The 19,926-nt window shown below is 40.2% G+C and overlaps 2 protein-coding genes across 2 annotated transcripts in view; one reads left to right on the top strand and one right to left on the bottom strand.

Annotated features, from left to right (window-relative positions):
* Positions 1 to 84: 84 nt before the first annotated feature.
* On the bottom strand, positions 85 to 19,148 carry ak3 (adenylate kinase 3). The gene is made up of 5 exons (XM_059974616.1): positions 18,864 to 19,148; positions 10,175 to 10,294; positions 7,717 to 7,889; positions 4,952 to 5,070; positions 85 to 3,887 (listed from the first exon to the last, which is right to left on the bottom strand). Exons 1-5 carry the CDS (start codon positions 19,009 to 19,011, stop codon positions 3,788 to 3,790), a joined length of 660 nt encoding a protein of 219 aa, XP_059830599.1. The 5' UTR covers positions 19,012 to 19,148; the 3' UTR covers positions 85 to 3,787.
* rcl1 (RNA terminal phosphate cyclase-like 1) overlaps positions 18,454 to 19,926 on the top strand; it is a 40,106-nt gene continuing 38,633 nt past the window's right edge. Inside the window, exon 1 of the mRNA XM_059974613.1 lies at positions 18,454 to 18,633. Coding sequence (XP_059830596.1) covers positions 18,585 to 18,633 — 49 coding nt within the window. The 5' untranslated portion in view covers positions 18,454 to 18,584. The remainder of the gene's footprint in view (positions 18,634 to 19,926) is intronic.

The following is a 19,926-nucleotide window of genomic DNA, read 5'->3' as shown; positions in this document are numbered from 1 at the left end:
CCTGGACTTTTCAGATTGAGAGTGGCCCCAGTTGCCCCAGTGCAACAGCTTTATCATTGTCAGATACAATGGACAACACCAATATGGGTCTAAAATGACAGTTATTACTTTATTTTATATTCTGAGACAATTACATAAACTAGAAACAATTGAGTTGAACAAGCTTCAAGAGTACCAAGTCATAGTTTAAAAATAGTAAGAGTTTAAAATAACTTCCCTTTGAATTATATGCATTTTAAAACAAGAACAATTTTGACACTGAAAAGAGCAAATACTTAAGATACCTGGACTTTTCTCTAGAAAGAAAAACCATTCACGAATTTTTAAGCCCTGCAGTGTAGTAGGTTTGCAAACTTGAGATCAAAAGATTAGGCTGAGTTGAGAATGCGCGGTAAGGTTAGCTCTGATTTTTAATATTTAGTGTAAGTCCATCCTTTACTCACAGATGAAAAGAAAGTCAACTTGCCTCAATCAATGCTTTAAGTTACCAAGCAGCCAGAATCATAGTTAACCTCATTGTAAAGAGCTGCAGGAGAGGGCAGGATATAGCCAGGCCACCTGGGATCAGTCTCTGAATGGGTTACCTGCTTAGTGTATACTAAAGTATGAGGGTTATTTAAAACCTGCCTTCTCATTAGTGTTATACAGACAGGTGTTCTATTTGTGTTGTCTGCATTAGCTTTCTTCCCACATCCACCTGAAACAAAGTGCTGTTTGGTGATCAGTTGGTTATAACAAAGGAAACAGGATTAGTTTGCACATCTGTACTCCCCAAAATATGTTAAATGAGACGCATCTTGGCCAGGACCCAACATCCTTGTCTTCCCTAAGTAATGTCATGTGATCCCATCTAAAACACCAGTTAAGGTCTTGATCTAGTGTCTCTGAAAGACATCACCTTTTGACTTTGAGGTAAAATGTTACGCAGTTCCCTTTTACAATTATTAAAAAAGCAATATGGACCTCTTGTAAATACACAATGGAGACAAAACTAAAAGTGGTGTACTACTTGTCTTTTTCCAAGTATAAATCATGACAACATGTCCACTAACTTAAGGAATGAAGAAAATAATTCCACTCAAACAACGCTCAGGTTGGAAATCGAGTTCCTAAGATTCAAAAGAGTCACTTAAGAATATTGAAAATGCCTTAATAATTAACTTCCAAAATTCCCTTAATTCAGCAACAATTTATTTACATTAGATACTTGTGTATACCAATGCACTCTGTAGAAGATGAAAATAAATAACTGAGGGAATGTTTCACCCTGTGTGGAATTATCAGGGAGATAAAACCTTAAAAAAGACACTGAATTTCAGAGGTGACTAACTTGAGTCCCATACACACGTAAGCACTCAGTGTTTGGGACTCACTTCCAAAAGGTGTTTGGTGAATTCCCCTCTGAGCATCCATGAGCTGAAGTTGAAGCCCACAAAGCAAATTATTAATTTATTAAGGAGAGTCGCTGAGCTGTAGGAAAAGGGTATTCATAAATATAAGATAATTAGAAGCCATGTAATAAAGCTTTAAGATCACGCAAAGAAGAGCAGACATATGGAAGAATAGTATTACAAAGAGATAATAGATAATGAGAGTAGGCCAAACTGGCTTTGGATATCTCAAGACAGATCATCCAATCTGCATCTAGAAAATAAAAAGCAGTAAAGGGCCTGTTGTAAATTTTGAAACTCAGTAATAGTTAAAAGGTCTTTCAGCCTAATGAGTCTACAGTGATCGTAAGACACCCATTTACCCCATTCTTACAAATACAGTGGATTCAGGTTAATTGGAACCAGCGCATTTTGGCCCAATTAAGCAGCTGGCCAAATTAGCTGAAGTTTAATGGAAGTAGTTAAAAGATATTTTAAAAAATGAGAAATTACCATTTAACAAATTATGCATTTAAATAGATAACAAATTAGAACATTACCAATACCTCTACAGTACCATAAAACTATTGGTTCCTAGTAGTTATCAAGGGAGGAATTCATCTGTTTTTATATCATTGATTGTAAATGAACAAAATAAGCACAAACAACTAGTGCTTTAGACAACTGCATCCTCTAAATCTTAATTGTAATATTTGTAATGATTATCAATACCTTCAAATTCTTAATAATTCCTAACATATTGAAGAAGTGAAATTGTTTCATTTTTACTATTTGCCATTTCTGGCATCTCCAACCTTGAATGCTCAAAACTACAGTGAGCAAAACAGTTCAGAATTGTCTTACTGCTTATTTCTCACCAACTATCAGTGACAAAAGTCACTGCTTTTTGAAGACAAACGAAAGCAACTAACGCTATTTTAAAAACTAATTCCTCCAAGCACAGTGGCGTATAACAGCCACATGAGAACACGCGACTAACGCTAGTTAGAAGTCTCCTGTCCTAATTAAGAGGCATAGTGTCCTAAATAAACAAAAGGAATTCTAGCTATTTTTATTCTTTAAGAGTTATCCCAACTAAACAGCTGTTCCTATTAAATGATAACCTAATTAACCAGAATCCACTGTACTCCTTTGTATTTTTCCCCATTCCTATCAACTCCCCCAAATTCTACCAGGGACTTGGGAGTCCAAGTACATTGTATAATAATATCAACCACCAACAAAAATATAATAAAACAACTAATGTATGGTTTTAAATCTAGAGCATAAGAATGCAAGGATGTATAAGTGAAGTCACATTTTTAAAAGGTACTAGTGGAATTACACAAAGTTCAGTAGGTAGTTCTTTGGCACTAAACCTTAATGTCCTGGATGAAATACCGCATAATCTCCCAGAATGATGGCTGGATACAAAAATGTTAAATTATAAAGAGATTACAGAAACTAATACAGTACTCACTGGAACTCATAGGCTGAAGGGAAATATAAGTAGATGGGAAGTAATTGTTGGGGGGAGGGGGTCTCGGACCAGGGAAGTTCAGTATTAAAATCAAAATTGGGACTTTTAGGAAAAAGTTAGAAAGCATTTCAATAGAGCTGCAGAATTGTGAAACTCTCCTACACGTGGCAACGGACATCATCTCCATTTCAAGACTGTGATTGTTACTAAGTATATTAAAGGGTCTAAAAGATGGGGAATTAAGGTACAGTTGGTCAGAATATTTCCAGCATTCTTCATAATTGCCAAGCTTTACTGCCCAAGCAAGGGAGTGAGTGCCGTTCATAACATCTAAACCAGATGGCGGCATTGTTCACAGATTCCCTGAATCAGCTTCTTTCCCATTTCATGAGATCAGTGACAGGAAGTGGTTCACAGCAGATCTTCAATAGCTCCACAGGAAACCACAATCCTCGATAGGATTTGGGATAATTCTAAAGGAGCTTTGAACATGTACCTTTCCGAACTCTAGTTACTGCATTCGTCACAGATGGTTGGTTATTTATTGAAGGACTCAACTTTGTTTTAGTCAACCAACCGACAATGTTATTGAGCAACACCATGCAGAAGCAGTTACTTTTACACTTGTTTAGTGGTCATATACTCTTCAAACTGTATCTAAATGGGAAATAGTTAATACTAGTATGACAATGTGTCAACTTTGTAAACAAAGCAGGATTTGTTTCAGTTCTTAAGACTATTTTTCATTAGTCTACCAACCACTTTTGAACAATACTCTTAAAATATTTTAATAAAGCTTCCACTAAAAATGCTTAGAAAAATCTTTATCATCAAATGATAATTTTCACAGGGATTGTCCCTTCTGTTAATAATGCAATCAATCGCGAATCCATTTAATAGAAAATCCGTCTTCTGTCTTGCTGTTGAACTCCTTCATTTAACAAAGAGCCGGCAACCTCTTGGCAAGGAAGTCATGCACGTGAGGCCAGATCTTGTTGGTTTCCGTCCCTGAGAAGACTTCTAAAATGCCTTTATTTCTATAAATAGCACAAATATTATGATTTATTGCAAAACAGAAAATGGATCCTCTATTGGAATAATTATATAAATTCCTAAATGTAAAATGAGCAAAGTTCATCTCTGAATTTAGATGATGCAACAATAATGGAATTGTTCAGTAATTATAACCATAATCTCAATCCTTCGATTCATAATAGATTACTTGGTAGGAAACTTCAGAGCCCACCGGATCAAAGTTATCTGTTGCTCAAACTTTTTATTCAGTCGCAGACATGAATATCACGGGCGAGACCGCATTTTACTTCTCAGTCCAAATTGGCATCCGAACTAAATTGGCTCCTGGATAGTTTTAATTAAGAATCAAAGGCACTTTGTGCCTGCAGTCACTTCATCACCAAATGGGAAAGTTAAATTTCCTTCCTTGAATGACATTATTCAACGTGATCTTTTTTTCCAAACAATAATCTGGTCATTTTTATTCCACTTTCTTTTTAAAGTTAACTTCCTGAGCTGCCATGGTGGGATTCTGGATCCAGCCCTCTGAATGCTAACTCTGTAAATTTCACTGTGAGCCAGGTTATAAATCAAATCGTTTCTAATTACATCCATAGAATTAAACTGTATATATCTAATTTGTACTTAACCAACTACTAAATGATTCCACACTCCACTGTGTATACCCATTCCATAAATTGACCACTCACCATTTAAATGTTATGGAATAGCTTTAACTTTGTCACCACCAGCCCCTCTCCTCTCCCCCTTTAATCAGAGCACCAGCTCAACTACTTTTCCAGATCTCATGAGGTAGCAAGGCGATAGAGATTGCCATTGCTAAAATATTCAGGTCCTTCAAAATGCTGAACAGGCCAATCACTTTACCGCTCAGAGTTTTGTTTCCCAAAATCTACATCCTCTTCTTTAAAAACACTACACTTTCATTTATACAATCATGTGACACACCAGTTGCATTGTTACCCCAAAAATCTATCCGCAAATCTCTTGACAAGTTACGCTGATTCATTACACAGCACAATTGGAGACGCAGAATTTGCCATTGGTGACAGCTTTCTTCACTTACTGATAGTATTCCAAAACTGGCTGGGTTAGCTTTTCATAGGCCTGGAGCCTTGAGATCACAGTTTTCGGCTTGTCATCTTCACGCTGAATCAGAGGCTCTCCAGTGAGGTCATCGATCCCCTTTGCTCAGATCAATTCAGAGAATAAAATCAGTGAAGGACAGTAATTTGTATTTCACCGCGTTCCTCCCCACAAATAACCACTGTTAACACTTCCCTCTACAACAGGGGTTCCAAACCTGTTTTATGCCATGGACCCTTACCATTAACCATGGGGTCCATGGATCCCAGGTTGGGAGCCCTGTTCGCTTGATAAATGCCACACCAGCATGAGTCAATAACTGAATGAAACAATGTAAGTTTGCAACATGCAATTACAAGATAGCAACCTGCACTGGTTTCAGACACCAGTTGTTAGAAAGGAGTGAAAAATAAGTAGAAATTGAATGATTATAAATAAAACACAAAGCCATACATTCTGTAATAGCTATACTGGCTTTTTTCACAACTTACCTGAAAATTTTCCTCATTGTTATTTTTAATCTAATTCCCTCTCTAAACTGCTTCCAGCATTCTTTCAGGCAGATGTCAAAACCCCATGAAAAGAAAATTCCCAATTATGGATTACTTTGTGAATAACCTTGAATCCCCACGAAATCTGGTTAGTGACCTTAATGCCAACAAAAACACTTCCACTTTATTTACCCCAACAAGATAGTGGCCGTTTCATTCCCATTGTCCAGTCCCACCAAATCCAAATGACCACCAAGCACAGCCTTGAATGTACTCAACAACAAGGTAAAAAATTCTAAAAACTTACAACCCTCATTAGAGAAATTTCCCCCCATCTCAGTTCTAAGTAAATGTTTGCTGTGGCCAATGAAGTTTCAAATAAATTCAGCAGCTAGGCATTGGCCCAGAAGCTCTCTAACTGTACTTTCACCAGCATACCCAAATAGAGAAACTATACTAAGTCATGTGAAAAAGTCAGTAATAAAAGATAAAGAAGCCGGATGACTTGGGTTCTTGGTATATTTGATCACTAGATTCAGAATTTTTAAAAATGTACTTATGGCATATAAAAAGAGAAACATAAATGTTCCTTTTGTAAGTGTTCATCCACCATCAATATTGCCCTTAACCGTATTATCTTACATTTTGCACACATCTGCCCTCAACCCATCCTCCCACCACCCCACCAGGGATAAAGTTCCTCTTGTCCTCGCCTACCAACTCACCAGCCTCCTCATCCAGCACATAATTCTCCATAACCTGCCGTCTTCTTTCGGATCCCACCACCAAGCACATTTTTCGCTCACCCCCACTTTCTGCTTTCCGTAGGGATTGCTCCCCACACAACTCCCTTGTCCATTCATTCCTCCCCACTGATCTCCCTCCTGGCATTTAACCTTGCATGCGGAACAAGTGCTACACCTGATCCCTCGCACATTCAGAGCCCCAAACAGTCCTTCCAGGTGAGGTAACACTTCACTTGTGAGGTTGTTGGGGTCATCTACTGCATCTGGTGTTCCCAGTGTGGCCTCCTGTATATCGGTGAGACCTAATGTAGATTGGGAGACAGCTTCACTAAGCACCTATGCTCCATCTGCCAGAAAAAGCATAATCTCCCAGTGGCTACCCATTTCAGTTTCACCTCCCATTCCTATTCCAACAAGTCAGTCCATGGCCTCCTCTGCTGCCACACTGAGGCCACACTCAGGTTGGAGGGACAACACCTTAAATACCAACCCCATCCCCATTCCCCTCTCTCACTTTATCTCCTTACCTGCCCATCTGCTTCTTTTGGTGCTCCTTTTCCTTCTTCCTTGGCCCTCTGTCCTCTCTTACCAGGTTTCCCCTTCTCCAGCCCTGTATCTCTTTCAGCAATCAACTTCCCAGCTCTTCTCCCCTCCCCTCCTCCCAGTTTCACTCCTACTCATCTTTCTTTCTCCAGTCTGAATGAAGGCTCTCGGCCTGAAACGTAGACTATACTCTTTCCCTTAGATGCTGTCAGGCCTGCTGAGTCCCTCCAGCATTTTGTGTGTGTTGTTTGGATTTCCAGCATCTGCAGATTTTCTCTGTTCCTTTTGCAATTTGGATTTGATGCCTAGGTCTAAGAATGTTGCACTACTAGCAGTTTCTTCAGTCACAAGCTCCTACCTCCTCATATGGACATGAACAATCCCAGGACATGCCAGAAAGGGCCAACGACCCTTATCTGATGGACTGATCAATATCCCACCTTCTGTAGTTACATAGATTGAACTCATCACTATTTATGTGGAGTTTCTGTACAAAAGTTTCTTTCTCACATAAACCCAGCAGCAACACAAAATTTACTTTGCTCTTTGTTCCACTCCACTCCTCTGCACTCTTGCTCTTTTGGAATGGAAATTAACCTTTAAAAAACCTTTTCTCCTATGATTTCTGCACAAGGATATCTAAATCTGCTCATCCTGTTTATTTTGTTTTCACAATTAAAAACCTTTATCCTTTCTTTTATCTTTAAAGTGGACCAAAAGTTTTATCTGCAAGTCAAGTGTTCTTTTAAGAGAATATTTTTCAACTGTATATTTCAGGAAGTACAATCCAAAGAAAACAGGAATTATTCTGTATCTCCAATCACAAAAAGTGAAGTAAATTTTTAATATACATGAAAGCAGGCAACTCCAAGATTCTGGATAGAAAACAAGTCTCCATGTATGCATTTTTAGATTTTAAATGTGATTATAAAACCTGTTTCCAGTTTTAATGTTGGATACCTAACTGCTACTTTTGGAGGATTGAAGTTAGTATTGTATACTCTCCCACTGCCTGGGTGAATCCATCGAGATGTCAGACGTTCTTTGATTGTTTCAAACGGGACATTCAGCTTAATAACAGTGTCCAGTTGGTAAACCTTGTGCAATTCTTCTGCCTGCGGGACAGTCCTGGGAAACCCTTGTAAATAAGGATGAGAAATGGACAATAATAGTAAGTTCTTGTAAAACCGAGTCAAAGATTCAAAGGCTTTTCTTCATAGGAAAGTTTTTCTTTAACGGAGTTTAATTTCCGAAATCACACTCACCAAACAACATTACATTAGCTATCACATAAGTTAAAAAAAATAATTGAGACAACATGGAGGATTAAGGGTTAGACAAGATTTTAACACCAAAAGACTATTACTAACAATGATTGCAATTTAAAATGATTGCAATTTGTATCCTTATTGAATTGAAGAACAAGTTTGTTTGCTAATAAGCCTTGTCTAAGAATCTGGTCAGACACAAAGTAATTTCAAGCTTAATAAAAAATAAATAATGAAAGTGCTCATTAAATTTACTTCCACAAATTACCATGATAGATCTCACATATTATTTCCTTGCAAATGTGAAGCCTGTATGCTGACTAGGTGAGTAACAGTCTCACAACAATAAACCTGATTGAGTGTGAATCTAACTGTCATGATATTGAACTGTAATCCTTTGTTAAATCCTTGCTGACAACATGCTGGGGTTAACTATTAATCAGAAACAACTCAACCAGTCAGATATTGTGGTTACAGAAGCTGAGTGTCCCAAAGACTTTCAACCATCCAGTAAGACATGTTAGATGATGGAAGACTCTCCAGCTCCCTAAATGAGCCCTGCTCTAACAGCACTATGGGAAGTTCATATTCCAGTGGAAAGGAACATACTTCACTGGACCCAGATCCACCTACATTCACAACCTTCACCATTAGCACGAAATCCTGAAGCACGTCCTAAAAGGTTCAACGAAACAACTAGTTATGGTTTCTTTCTTATTCCCTTCCAAAACACCATTCAATCACAACCATTATGAGAAACACACATCACTTATTTTGCTTTTTCTGTTTCAGAATCCTCCCTCAGCACTCTGTGGGGGCAAACTCAACATCTGAAGTGTAGTAGTTCCAGAAATGGTCTCATCACCATCCTCTCAAACACAATCCAGAATAAGGAACTTTGGTCTTCCTGATCAGTCCAATGTTCCACATATGAATCAAAAAAATCAGCCATTTCTCATACTTTTGATGAGTGCATTTCCCACTGGGGTTAAATTTCTCACTAGAAATTCTTGTGACAAATTTATTCACAAGATGCATGTGGCTAGTCTATTAAAGAAAATTTCAGCATGGTCACAGGGACAAAAATTACATTATCTTGTCTTCCAAAGCAAATAATGTTCTCATTCCTGGTTGAAAACATAGCCCAGATTTTCAGAGTCCCTGCACCAAGAAGAAAGCAAAAATGCCCGAAAAGAGTAAACTTTAAATTTCTTGTCCATATTTTCCTGGATTTTTGAACATTAGTGGAAACCAATGTTAATCATACCATTCTGTTCCTATGCCTTAGCCACAATTCACTGACAGTATACTAAAGGAAACTAGACCCATAACTAAAGGTGGTGTGCGCAACTGAATTCCTATTACAGGGAAAGTGAGACCAGAATTTCAGGCCCATGTGTGCAACATCTTAATCAAGTATGCTGTTACAATAGAATCAGAGCAGTTTTCAGCAGAAGAGACTTTTCAACCAATCATGCCTGTGCTAGCTCTAAAAACAAAGGCTGACACATTCAGTTCCAGACAGCCATTTTTGTTCAAAGCTGTAAATCTGTAAATCCCTCCCTCCTCTGTGGAACACAAATCCTCTTCATTTTTTTTATGGTATCTGCTTCTACCATTTTCCAGATCCTAAAACACTTGCAGCAAATTTTATTTCTCACCTTCTTTGTCTATATTTCCAGATCAATGACAGCTGATTATTGACCCACAACAGTGTAAAGTTTACAAATTTTACAAATTTTTAAAAATTTATTTACATTAAATTATTAAATTTATACATGCATGGTGCAACCGATTTATGGAACATTTCTCTAACATAGTGTTTTCAGCATCTCCTGTTTTGTCTCACTTAACTTAGTGTCATTAAGAATAAATAAGGAGCTATCTTTAAGGTATGGATTGCTGTATTGTGTAATGATCTACTTTCATATAAACTTACAAGCACATAGTTTATTTCAGGTAACTAGCCACAATATCTTGCCATGACCACAAGTTTAAAAACATCAAAATAAGTCTTGACATTGTGTTACACTGATAAAAACTGGGGCACCACAGCAAACAGCCCTGGCTTATAGCTTTTCAAGTCCTGGACTTTTGCACAGCATGTATTTTGAGTGCAGTATTAGAGGGGTTTTAGTGACACACTTGTGCTTACCATCCAGCAGCCAGTTATATTGATTTATGCTTTTCAGTTCATGCAGTATTAGCCGAGTGATCACATCATCTGGCACCAGACTCCCCTCATCAATAAATGACTTGGCTAGTAATCCAACTTCTGCAACACAGCAAACACTGAATTAATATTGTTACAAACATCCAAGGCTGATTTGCATGCACAAATACATTAGAAGTTTCACCTTGCATCCTAAACCTGTTGACTTATAGTAGAGTGTAATCCATAGGTCTAGGAGTTGACCGGCCAACCTTCATGTTTTGGTATATGGTGTGTAACCAACTTCCACTAACCCTTAGAGCCTGTGTTGTTTTCTGATCACTTAAGATTATGAAATAACTTGAAAATGCGTGGCTCGGCTTGGGAACCATCAGTTCCAATTTTTCTATGGGTTCTGGCCTTCACTCCACAATGAGGTGGCTTATTGAACACCCTTTAGTCAATGTCTTGTAAGGTTAACTTTTAGTATAAACCCAAGAAGAATGCTATCTCTACCACTTCTCCCCTCCTTGTTCACCCTAGTTCTCCTCGAGTAAATATCCTGCATGCAACTCTGCAGCAAATTCACATTCCAAGTGTGCATAACTTGTACTTGATAATATTTCCATAAATAAATAGTAATAAGGACAAATACAAATACTCTGCCGTATTACAACATCACTACGAGTAATTGCTGAGATGTACTGTGCACTGGGTGGGGAGAGAAAAATAAACATCACTTCAAGGACAACACTTACGTCACTCACAAAGACCAGACAAGAGCACATTATAACATCAGCAGGAAATTAATAACTCGCCCAAATTTGTTAATCATTTACGGTTGATTTTAAAAAAAAATAAAGTCTGAGTTTGCTTCACAACCTGGATGCAATTCTGTATAAAATAGTCCTTTTGTAACTGAACAAGCACCATGGAGAGGGTGCAGAGGAGGTTTATTGGGCTGCTGCTTGAGTTCAAAGGAGAGCTTGGTCACTCTGGAGCACAGGAAAATGAGGGGTGACATCTCAGAAGTTTACAAAACATGCATGTGGGTAAGATCATAGTCTTTTCCCCAGGGCTGGGGAGTTCAAAACTACGCGGCACAGATACAGAACAAGAGGGGAGAGATTTAAAACAGACCTGTGAGTTAAGTTCTTTATGCACAGAGTAGTGAGAACCTGGAATGAGCTTCCAGAGAAGTGGAGGTGGGTACCATTGCAACATTTAAGAAGGATTTGGATGGCACATGAAAGGGAAGGGCTTGCAGGGTTGTGGTTTGAACGTGGTCAACTGGGACCAGCAGGGAAGACTGAAGGTCCAACTGATCTGCGATAACCAGCATCCTCCCTGCTAGTTTCTGTGCTGAATTTGGATTGTTTATTAGTGGATTCATTTTATTAGACTCTTTAATACTAATAAATCTAATCTAATAAAGCTTCTACAGATGTTCTGTTGAAAGCATCCTGATTGATTGCACCATAGTCTTCTATGGCAATTTGAATCACAGCAACATAGAAAGCTGTAGAGAGTAGTGGACTCTACCCAATGAATCACAGGCACATCCCCTCCCCATTATTTGTAATGGAAACACTGCCCCAAAAAAGCCATCTTATTAAGATCCCACCGTGTCCTCTTTTTGCAGATACCATCAGGCAAGAGGCACAGAAACCTGAACAAACTTGCCTTCAACAATGTGGTTCTTGAACCAACAGGTAAAACTAGACACTAGTTTAACAATACTTTGACCACTTTGCACTAAAATGGACTTAATTTGTGAAAAAAAAATTGGGTATAATTTGTTTTTCCTGTGAATGCTGCTTATATGTTGCAATGTGTCTGCCATGCTGTAGCAAGTAAGTTTTTCTTTGCAGCTCTGCACACGTGTACTTCTGAATATGACAATGATTTTGACTTTGACTGAGCTATGCCTTAGCGCAGCACGGTCAGTATTTCTGAACTTTGGTTTATTTTAGTAGGGATTGTAAAATTAAATTTAGGTTATCAGACTAGTAAAACTGGATTAAATAAAGCCTTTCATGCTTAGTGCAAAGCTTCACCTGCAATTTAGTACAGCATGGTCACCAACTCCAGCAATTCATATTTTCCATAATCCATTACAGCATAATAAGCCATTCAGTCCGTCAAATATATGTCATCTCACTGAGTAATGCCATTCTCCCACTAATTCTTGCTGTATCCTATTGCTGTCATGTTCTCTTCAATTCCTCTCAGCTCTATTCACCCACACACTACATCAATCAATTAATCAACTACATGTCTTTGGGATGTGAGAGAAGACAGAAACACCCAGAGGAAACACATGCTGTCATAGGGAGAAGGTGCAAAATCCATGCAAACAACCAGACTGAACCTGGATCACTGGAGCTCTGAGGAGCAGCTTCACTAATTGTGCCACTCAGAATCCATTCCCATCTCCCCGACGGTATAATAGCAAGAAAGTTACACTTTGTGTTCACGTTTGATTCCAGAGAATGGAGCAGAGAAAAACATGACCAACATCGTAGGGCAGCATTGTGAACATCGTACCTGCTCTACATCAAACATTCAGCTGAGTCCATCAGCTTGAATGCAAAGAGCTCAGGAGGTTATAGGGAGATCAACAATTTGCTTTAGATGTTGCAGACAAAATTAACTCCACCTTCTTCACTAAATCCCAAACAAATTATCCAGATTATTTATTTTATTGAAATTCATTGACTTTGTACACAAAATGACAGCCATCTGTCGAATGAGAATGCACCCTGCCAGGCGTGGTCCTCTTTGAATTCTACCTCACAGAGAGATTTGAAGAGTGGAACCAGCACTGAATCACTGAAGTTCAAATGAGATAGTATCCTGGGATAGATACTGTACACAAGTCATTTGAGACATGGTACTTGATATGAACATAGAATAGTACAGCACATTACAGGCCCTTCGGCCCACAATGTTGTGCCGTCCCTTAAACCCTGCCTCCCATATAACCCCCCCACCTTAAATTCCTCCATATACCTGTCTAGTAATCTCTCAAATTTCACTAGTGTATCTGCCACTACCACTGACTCATGCAGTGCATTCCACACACCAACCACTCTCTGAGTGAAAAACCTTCCTCTTATATCCCCCTTGAACTTCCCTCCCCTCACCTTAAAGCCATGTCCTCTTGTACTGTGCAGTGGTTCCCTGGAGAAGAGGCGCTGGCTGTTCACTCTGTCTGTTCCTCTTAATATCTTGTACATCTCTATCATGTCTCCTCTCATCCTCCTCCTCTCCAAAGAGTAAAGCCCTACCTCCCTTAATCTCTGATCATAATCCGTACTCTTTAAACCAGACAGCATCCCGGTAAATCTCCTCTGTACCCTTTCCAATGCTTCCACATCCTTCCTATAGTGAGGTGACCAGAACTGGACACAGTACTCCAAGTGTGACCTAACTTCAGTTTTATAGAGCTGCATCATTACATCGCGTCTCTTAAACTCTATCCCTCGACTTATGAAAGCTAACACCCCGTAAGCTTTCTAAACTACCCTATCTACCTGTGAGGCAACTTTCAGGGATCTGTGGACACTTACCCCCAGATCCCTCTGCTCCTCCACACTACCAAGTATCCTGCCATTTATATTGTACTCTGCCTTGGAGTTTGTCCTTCCAAAGTGTACCACCTCACACTTCTCTGGGTTGAACTCCATCTGCCACTTCTCAGCCCACTTCTGCATCCTATCAATGTCTCTCTAAAATCTTCGACAATCCTCTACACTATCTACAACACCACCAACCTTTGTGTCGTCTGCAAACTTGTCAACCCACCCTTCTACCCCCACATCCAGGTCGTTAATATAAATCACAAAAAATAGAGGTCCCAGAACAGATTCTTGTGGGATACCACTAGTCACAACCCTCCAGTCTGAATATACTCCCTCCACCACAACCCTCTGCCTTCTGCAGGCAAGCCAATTCTGAATCCACCTGGCCAAACTTCCCTGGACCCCATGCCTTCTGACTTTCTGAATAAGCCTACCATGTGGAACCTTGTCAATATGAGATGAGAGGATTTTCCCTGGCTGAAAATGTTGGATCTGCCTTTCTTGGCACCTAGGAGAATCTTCATGAAATGTACAGAAGTGGACATGAGAGAATCTCAAAAGGAGGTCCATATATACACAATTAAGGAGTGGTCATTTATAACATTGCATTTAAAACTCAGGCATGTAGGAATTTGTCACACATGGTGTGAAATTTATGGAATTCTTCACCCCAGATGATTGTGAAGATGGGATTATTAGGGGAATTTAAATAGGAAGGTATAAAATCTTGGAATTCCAGGGAACTGAGGGCTAGGGAGAACTGCCACAAGAGAGGAGGTCTTCAGCCACAATCAGATTCAATGATGGAGCCAGAACCCTACTCTGTTTGTTTTCCCAGTGTGTTCTTGTGGGGGGTAATGGTAATATGTTCAGGAGGAAGAAGTGACTTTAGAACTAGGGGTTACAAACTTTGCTAGATTTTCACATCATGTTTGGGTCCATTGAAGATCAGTTGACAAACACCAATTCTCATCTTTAGAAAACATTTCTAAATGTGGAATTCCCTTAGTCCACAATCAAAGCAGCTAAATCAAATGGCATCACCCACGAGGTCAAGGGCTGGAGGCCCAGAGGGAGCCTGTCTTTTTTTTTAAAACAGTGAGGCAGCATGTGTGGGGTTGGAGGCTTGTCTGTGTAAGTGAGTGGGTGGAAGGGTGGAAAAGGAGCTTGTTTTGCTGGTGTTGTTGTTGCTGATGGTGTTGTTCTGCTGAACATTGTGGGCATGGTACGCTGGCAGTGGAATAAGTGGCGACACTTGCAGGCTGCCCCCAGTGCATCCTTAGGTGTGTTGGTTGTTAACACAGATGACCCATTTCACTATATATTTTGTCGTATGTATGATAAGTAAATCTGAATCTCAGTCACCCAACAATGTCTAAGCTGAAGTTAATGTTTGAACGGAATTACTAAATGGATTACCAATGGATTGCCAATCTCACTGGCCCGAGTTGTGCAATCAATAGCAAAATTACAGCACCAGTCACTGTAATAAGAGAAACATAGACTTTCCAGTGATCCTCCCACATGAGATTTTAATGGTACATTGTTCTACCTTGTAGGGATGTGCAGCAACGTTGGATCAAAATCTTGGAAAACATTGTGGCGGTACAGAAGCCTCGTCCCATATCCAGTTATTAACCCTCAAACACCAGTCTCTTGAACAAGAAAGGATAGCTACACACACTCGAACACTTAACTGATTCCACAAACTTTGGACTCACTTTTTCAGACTCTACAATTCATGTCCTAAATATTTATTGCTTGTTTATTTATTATTACTTTTTATATTTGCACAGTTTGTTGTCTTGTGCATGTTGTTTGTCCTTCTTTATGTGTATTTTCATTGTTTCTACTGCTTTTCTTTGTATCTATTGTGAATGCTCGCAAGAAAATGAATCTCGGTAGTATATGGTGACATATATGTACTTTGATAATAATCTACTCTGAACTTTGAACTTGAAGTTTAGGAAATGCAACATCACACACTATATGCAGCAAAGTCTAGAACATCAGGTACGGACTGAGAGTGGCAATTCAAACAATTGACAGACAATGGTGATACCCGGAAATAGAGGAGCTAATGTCAATCTTTGACATCTACAGTCTACAAACAAAGAGAAGAAACGTCTTTATCAGATGATGGTGAATACTTGGAATTCTCTACCCCAGAGGGCTCAAAACTGTGATGGAGGTGTTTTGTTTTGGATATTGGAGGAATCAAGGGGAGGATAATACTGTGAGTGCAAGTAGGCCGCGTATCATGCAGGCTTCTTTGTAATACAGCTGGCACAGCAGAGCAGGGCAATCAGTGGCTGTGATGTGTCTGGATTTTCAGAAGACAGCTAATCAATTAGTGCATGAAAGGCTGTTACATAAAATGAGAGTTCGTGTGATTCGAAGTGGTATGTTAGAAGAAGTATGGAAGGTCAAAAGAGAGAAAAGGAATAAGCAGGTGTTCAAAGACAAGAACATCTGCAGATGCTGGAAATTGAAGCAACACACACAGGATGCTGGCGGAACTCAGCAGCATCTATTGAAATGAGTACAGTCAATGTTTCAGGCCAAAGCTCTTCATCACGACTAGAAAAGATGAGAAGTTAGAGCAAGAAGGTGAGGGGAGGAAGAAGTACAAAGTAGCAAGTGATAGGTGAAACTAGGAGGGGGAGTGGGGAAAGGGAGGAGTGAAATAAAGAGCTAGGAAGCTGATTGATGAAAGAGATACAGGGCTGGAGGAGGGAGAGTCTGATAGGAGTGGGTAGAAGACCATTGAAGAAAGTGAAGGAGGCGGGCAGGTAAAGAGATGAGGTGAGAGAAGAAAGCAGGAATGGGAATGGCGAAGGGGCAAGTGATTGATGTTCATGCCATCAGGTTGGAGACTACCCAGATGGAATACAAGATATTGCTCCTCCAACCTGAGTGTGGCCTCATTGCAGCAGTTGAGGTGGCCATAGACCGACATATTGGGATGGGGATGGGAAGTAGAACTGGAGTGGTTGGCCACTGGGAGATCCTGCTTTTTCTGACGGATGCTGTGCAGGTACTTGGTAATGTGAGCTCCCAATCTTTTTCAGGTTCTAAACAGTTGCAACAAGGATCGCTATGACAAACTACTTGAACATCATTGATTTGGTTTAAAATAGAGCGTGAGATATCCAGGTTTACAGATAATACAAAGCCTTGTCGGAAAGTGAGCTATAATGATAATCAGCAGAGGAGTATGAGAGTGGCTGGTAAAGTGGCAGATGGAGAGTAATATAACCAATTATGCATTAATGGTTAGTTATGCATTTTGCACTTATAATATTTTATATAATATTCATTTGCATGGATAATTATGTAACATTATGTAATTTAGCAGAAAAAAAGGCAAAATCAAGCATTTCAAATACAGTATTAGGAAACAGTGATAATAGCATTTTCCTACATTGTGAAAATAAACGTTTCAAAAGGACTTCATTTCATCTTATGCTACAGAATGTGCAAGATCACTACACACTGAAAATTTATTTCCTTCCTTAATATTTCAGACTGACCAGCTGTGCCAGCAAAGGCAGAGTATTTCAGTCTCAAAACACAGTTTCTATCAGCCTTGAGACAGCTAATAAAGGGAAAGGTACTTTCAAAATGCTGCTATAATCAACATTTAAATATAAAACTAACATAACTCACGTCAATTAAATGAACACAAACTGTATGCCACATAAAGTTTAAGTTTAACTGAATTTCTCAATCCTGTCTTAAAGGGCAGTTACATGAAACACTTAAATCTTTAACTAGTTTAAGCCCTTCCTTTTCAGAGCTGCTGTGCATGCAAAACAGGCAACAAAAGCAAGTTGTGGAAAAATACTCACTCAGCACGTTTCTCAACCTCATCTCTCAGATGGCAGTGATCCTAAAGGCTGTAATTATGTCTCCTCTTTCTATTCAGTGCTTTTCTTTGTATAAAGGAAGCTGTCAAGTTTTTTTCAATAGTAATTTAAAAAAGTAAGTAATATATTGCTGAAAGGCCTAAATAGAGTGGATGTTTCCAATGGTGGGAGAATCTCAGACCGAGCGTACAGCCTCAGAATGGGAGGATGTCCCTTTAGAACAGAGATGAGGAGGAATTGTTTTAGCCAGAGAGCAGTGAATCTGTGGAATTCATTGTCACTGGTGGCTGTGGAGACCAAGCCATTAAAGTGGAGGTTGATAGGTTATTGGCTAGTAAGGATGTCAAAGTTTATGGGGAAAAGGCAGAAGAATGGGGTTGACGGAAAATAAATCAGCTATGATAGAATGGTGGAGCAGACTTGATGGGGCAAATGGTGTTATATAACTGTTTACTGTGCAATTGTTTGTTATTTTCACCAGATAAAGATCTCCACCCAACTGAGGCACAAAAAACTGAACACATGAACTGTGAACCAATAGATAACATTTCTCCACCTAACGATGATAACTATTGTATATTGCACCATCAACTGTTTATGTTTTGTCCCAACTGTTCCCATTTTGCAATATAAGATCTATTCATTGTTTCCACGAAAACGTTGAACTTGTATTTGTATAATAATTTCAAGGCACTCAAAGTGCGTTGTCACCAGTGAAGTACACTTTGGTATTAATCAGCCTTTGTGAAGTAAAACGGATTACAAGGTCTTATATTGGCTGTTATTCGTTAAAGAATAACGGTGGCGGGGCCCAAGTTTCTTGAGTGTTAATAGACAGGCGCGCCTCCTCCTCCAGACCTTCAGCCTTCAGATTATGATCTCCGGGGCGGGAGAGGCGATGGTCCAACCTTTGGACTCATTGATGAGGGGGGAGGCCGTGCACAAAGAGAAAATCAGTTAATGAAGCCAGTCCATAATGTTATCTTCACCCACATTCTGCAGTCTTTGGGTGAGTAACAAACAGCGCGGAGTCAAGTGCGAGTCCCCAAGCACCCTCGTAACACAGGGCACCCGGGAAAACATATCGGGATACATGGATACAAAGGGTCCATTCCGTCCGCTGTCTCCCCTCCATCCCCTGCCCACCAGTAGAAAGGGGGCCGGGGGAAGCGGAAGAGCGGATCAAGAGCAGTGCTGTGCGCCAGACTCGCTCCAAGCTCACCCCCTCACCCCACCTACCGGTCTTCCTGCGGATGTTATCCCGCAGCAGCTCCCCACTGGCGACGTACTTCAGCCCGAAGGTGCTGACAATGCGCTCGGACACGGTGCCTTTCCCCGAGCCGGGAGGACCCATGATGAGGGCCCGGAACAACGCCCGAGCCCCCATGGTTCGGGATATACCGGCAGTTCCCACTCCCCGTCAGCGATGGGACCCCAGCGGCAGCTTCTGTCCGCTCGGCAGCAGCATGGACTTGGCTCAGTGCGAGAGCTGGTACCACGGCTCCTCGGCAGGAAGTGACAGTGAATGGGAGGAGGAACCCTCGGGGGCGGGAGTCGGCGATGTGGTGCAGCAATAGTGCAACGGAAAGCAAGCCGTGGAAGCATGAAATCAATTACAAATGCGCGTTGGAAAGGTTGCAGTGCAGGGGGATAACAGTCTGACAGTTGCGTTGTTTTCCGGTGAAAGTAACCCAGAGAACAGGAACGCGAGTATGCTGTTCAAGGCTGATTCGATTGTGCCTTCAACTCTATTCCTCCACCTCCTTGCTTATCAGGGATCTATCTGCCTTGCCTTAAAATATTAGAGCACTCACGTTTACCATAATAACGTGCTTCGAGAGGCTGTTGATGCTAAGGATTAAGGGGACCCACTCCATTTTGCCTGCTGCTGTGACGGGTCTGCAGTGGATGCAATCTCTCTGGTTCTCCATTCTGCTTTGCAGCACATAGACAACAGCAAAATATGCATCGCGCTGCTGTTTACGGATTACAACTCGTTCAATACCATCATCCCTCAGTATTAGTAACCAAGCTTCTAAACGCGGTGCAACTGGATCTTCAATTTCCTTATCGGGAGACTACAGTCAGTACATATCGGTGATAGGGAATGCGTGTTTAGCTCACTCTTCTGCTCTCTCTACACTTAGTAACTGCGTGGCCAGGCACAGCTCAAATGTCATCTATGAATTTGCAGATGGCATGACGGTTGTTGATAAAATCTCAAGTTGCGACTGGTTGAGTGGTATCACAGGAACAACCTCGCGCTCAATATCAGCGAGAAGAGGGATTGATTGTGGACTTT

Source organism: Hypanus sabinus, chromosome 7, assembly GCF_030144855.1.
Source record: "Hypanus sabinus isolate sHypSab1 chromosome 7, sHypSab1.hap1, whole genome shotgun sequence".
Taxonomy (NCBI): Eukaryota; Metazoa; Chordata; class Chondrichthyes; order Myliobatiformes; family Dasyatidae; genus Hypanus; species Hypanus sabinus.
Note: the sequence above shows the minus strand (reverse complement) of the source record. Positions and strands in the feature narration are given on the sequence as shown.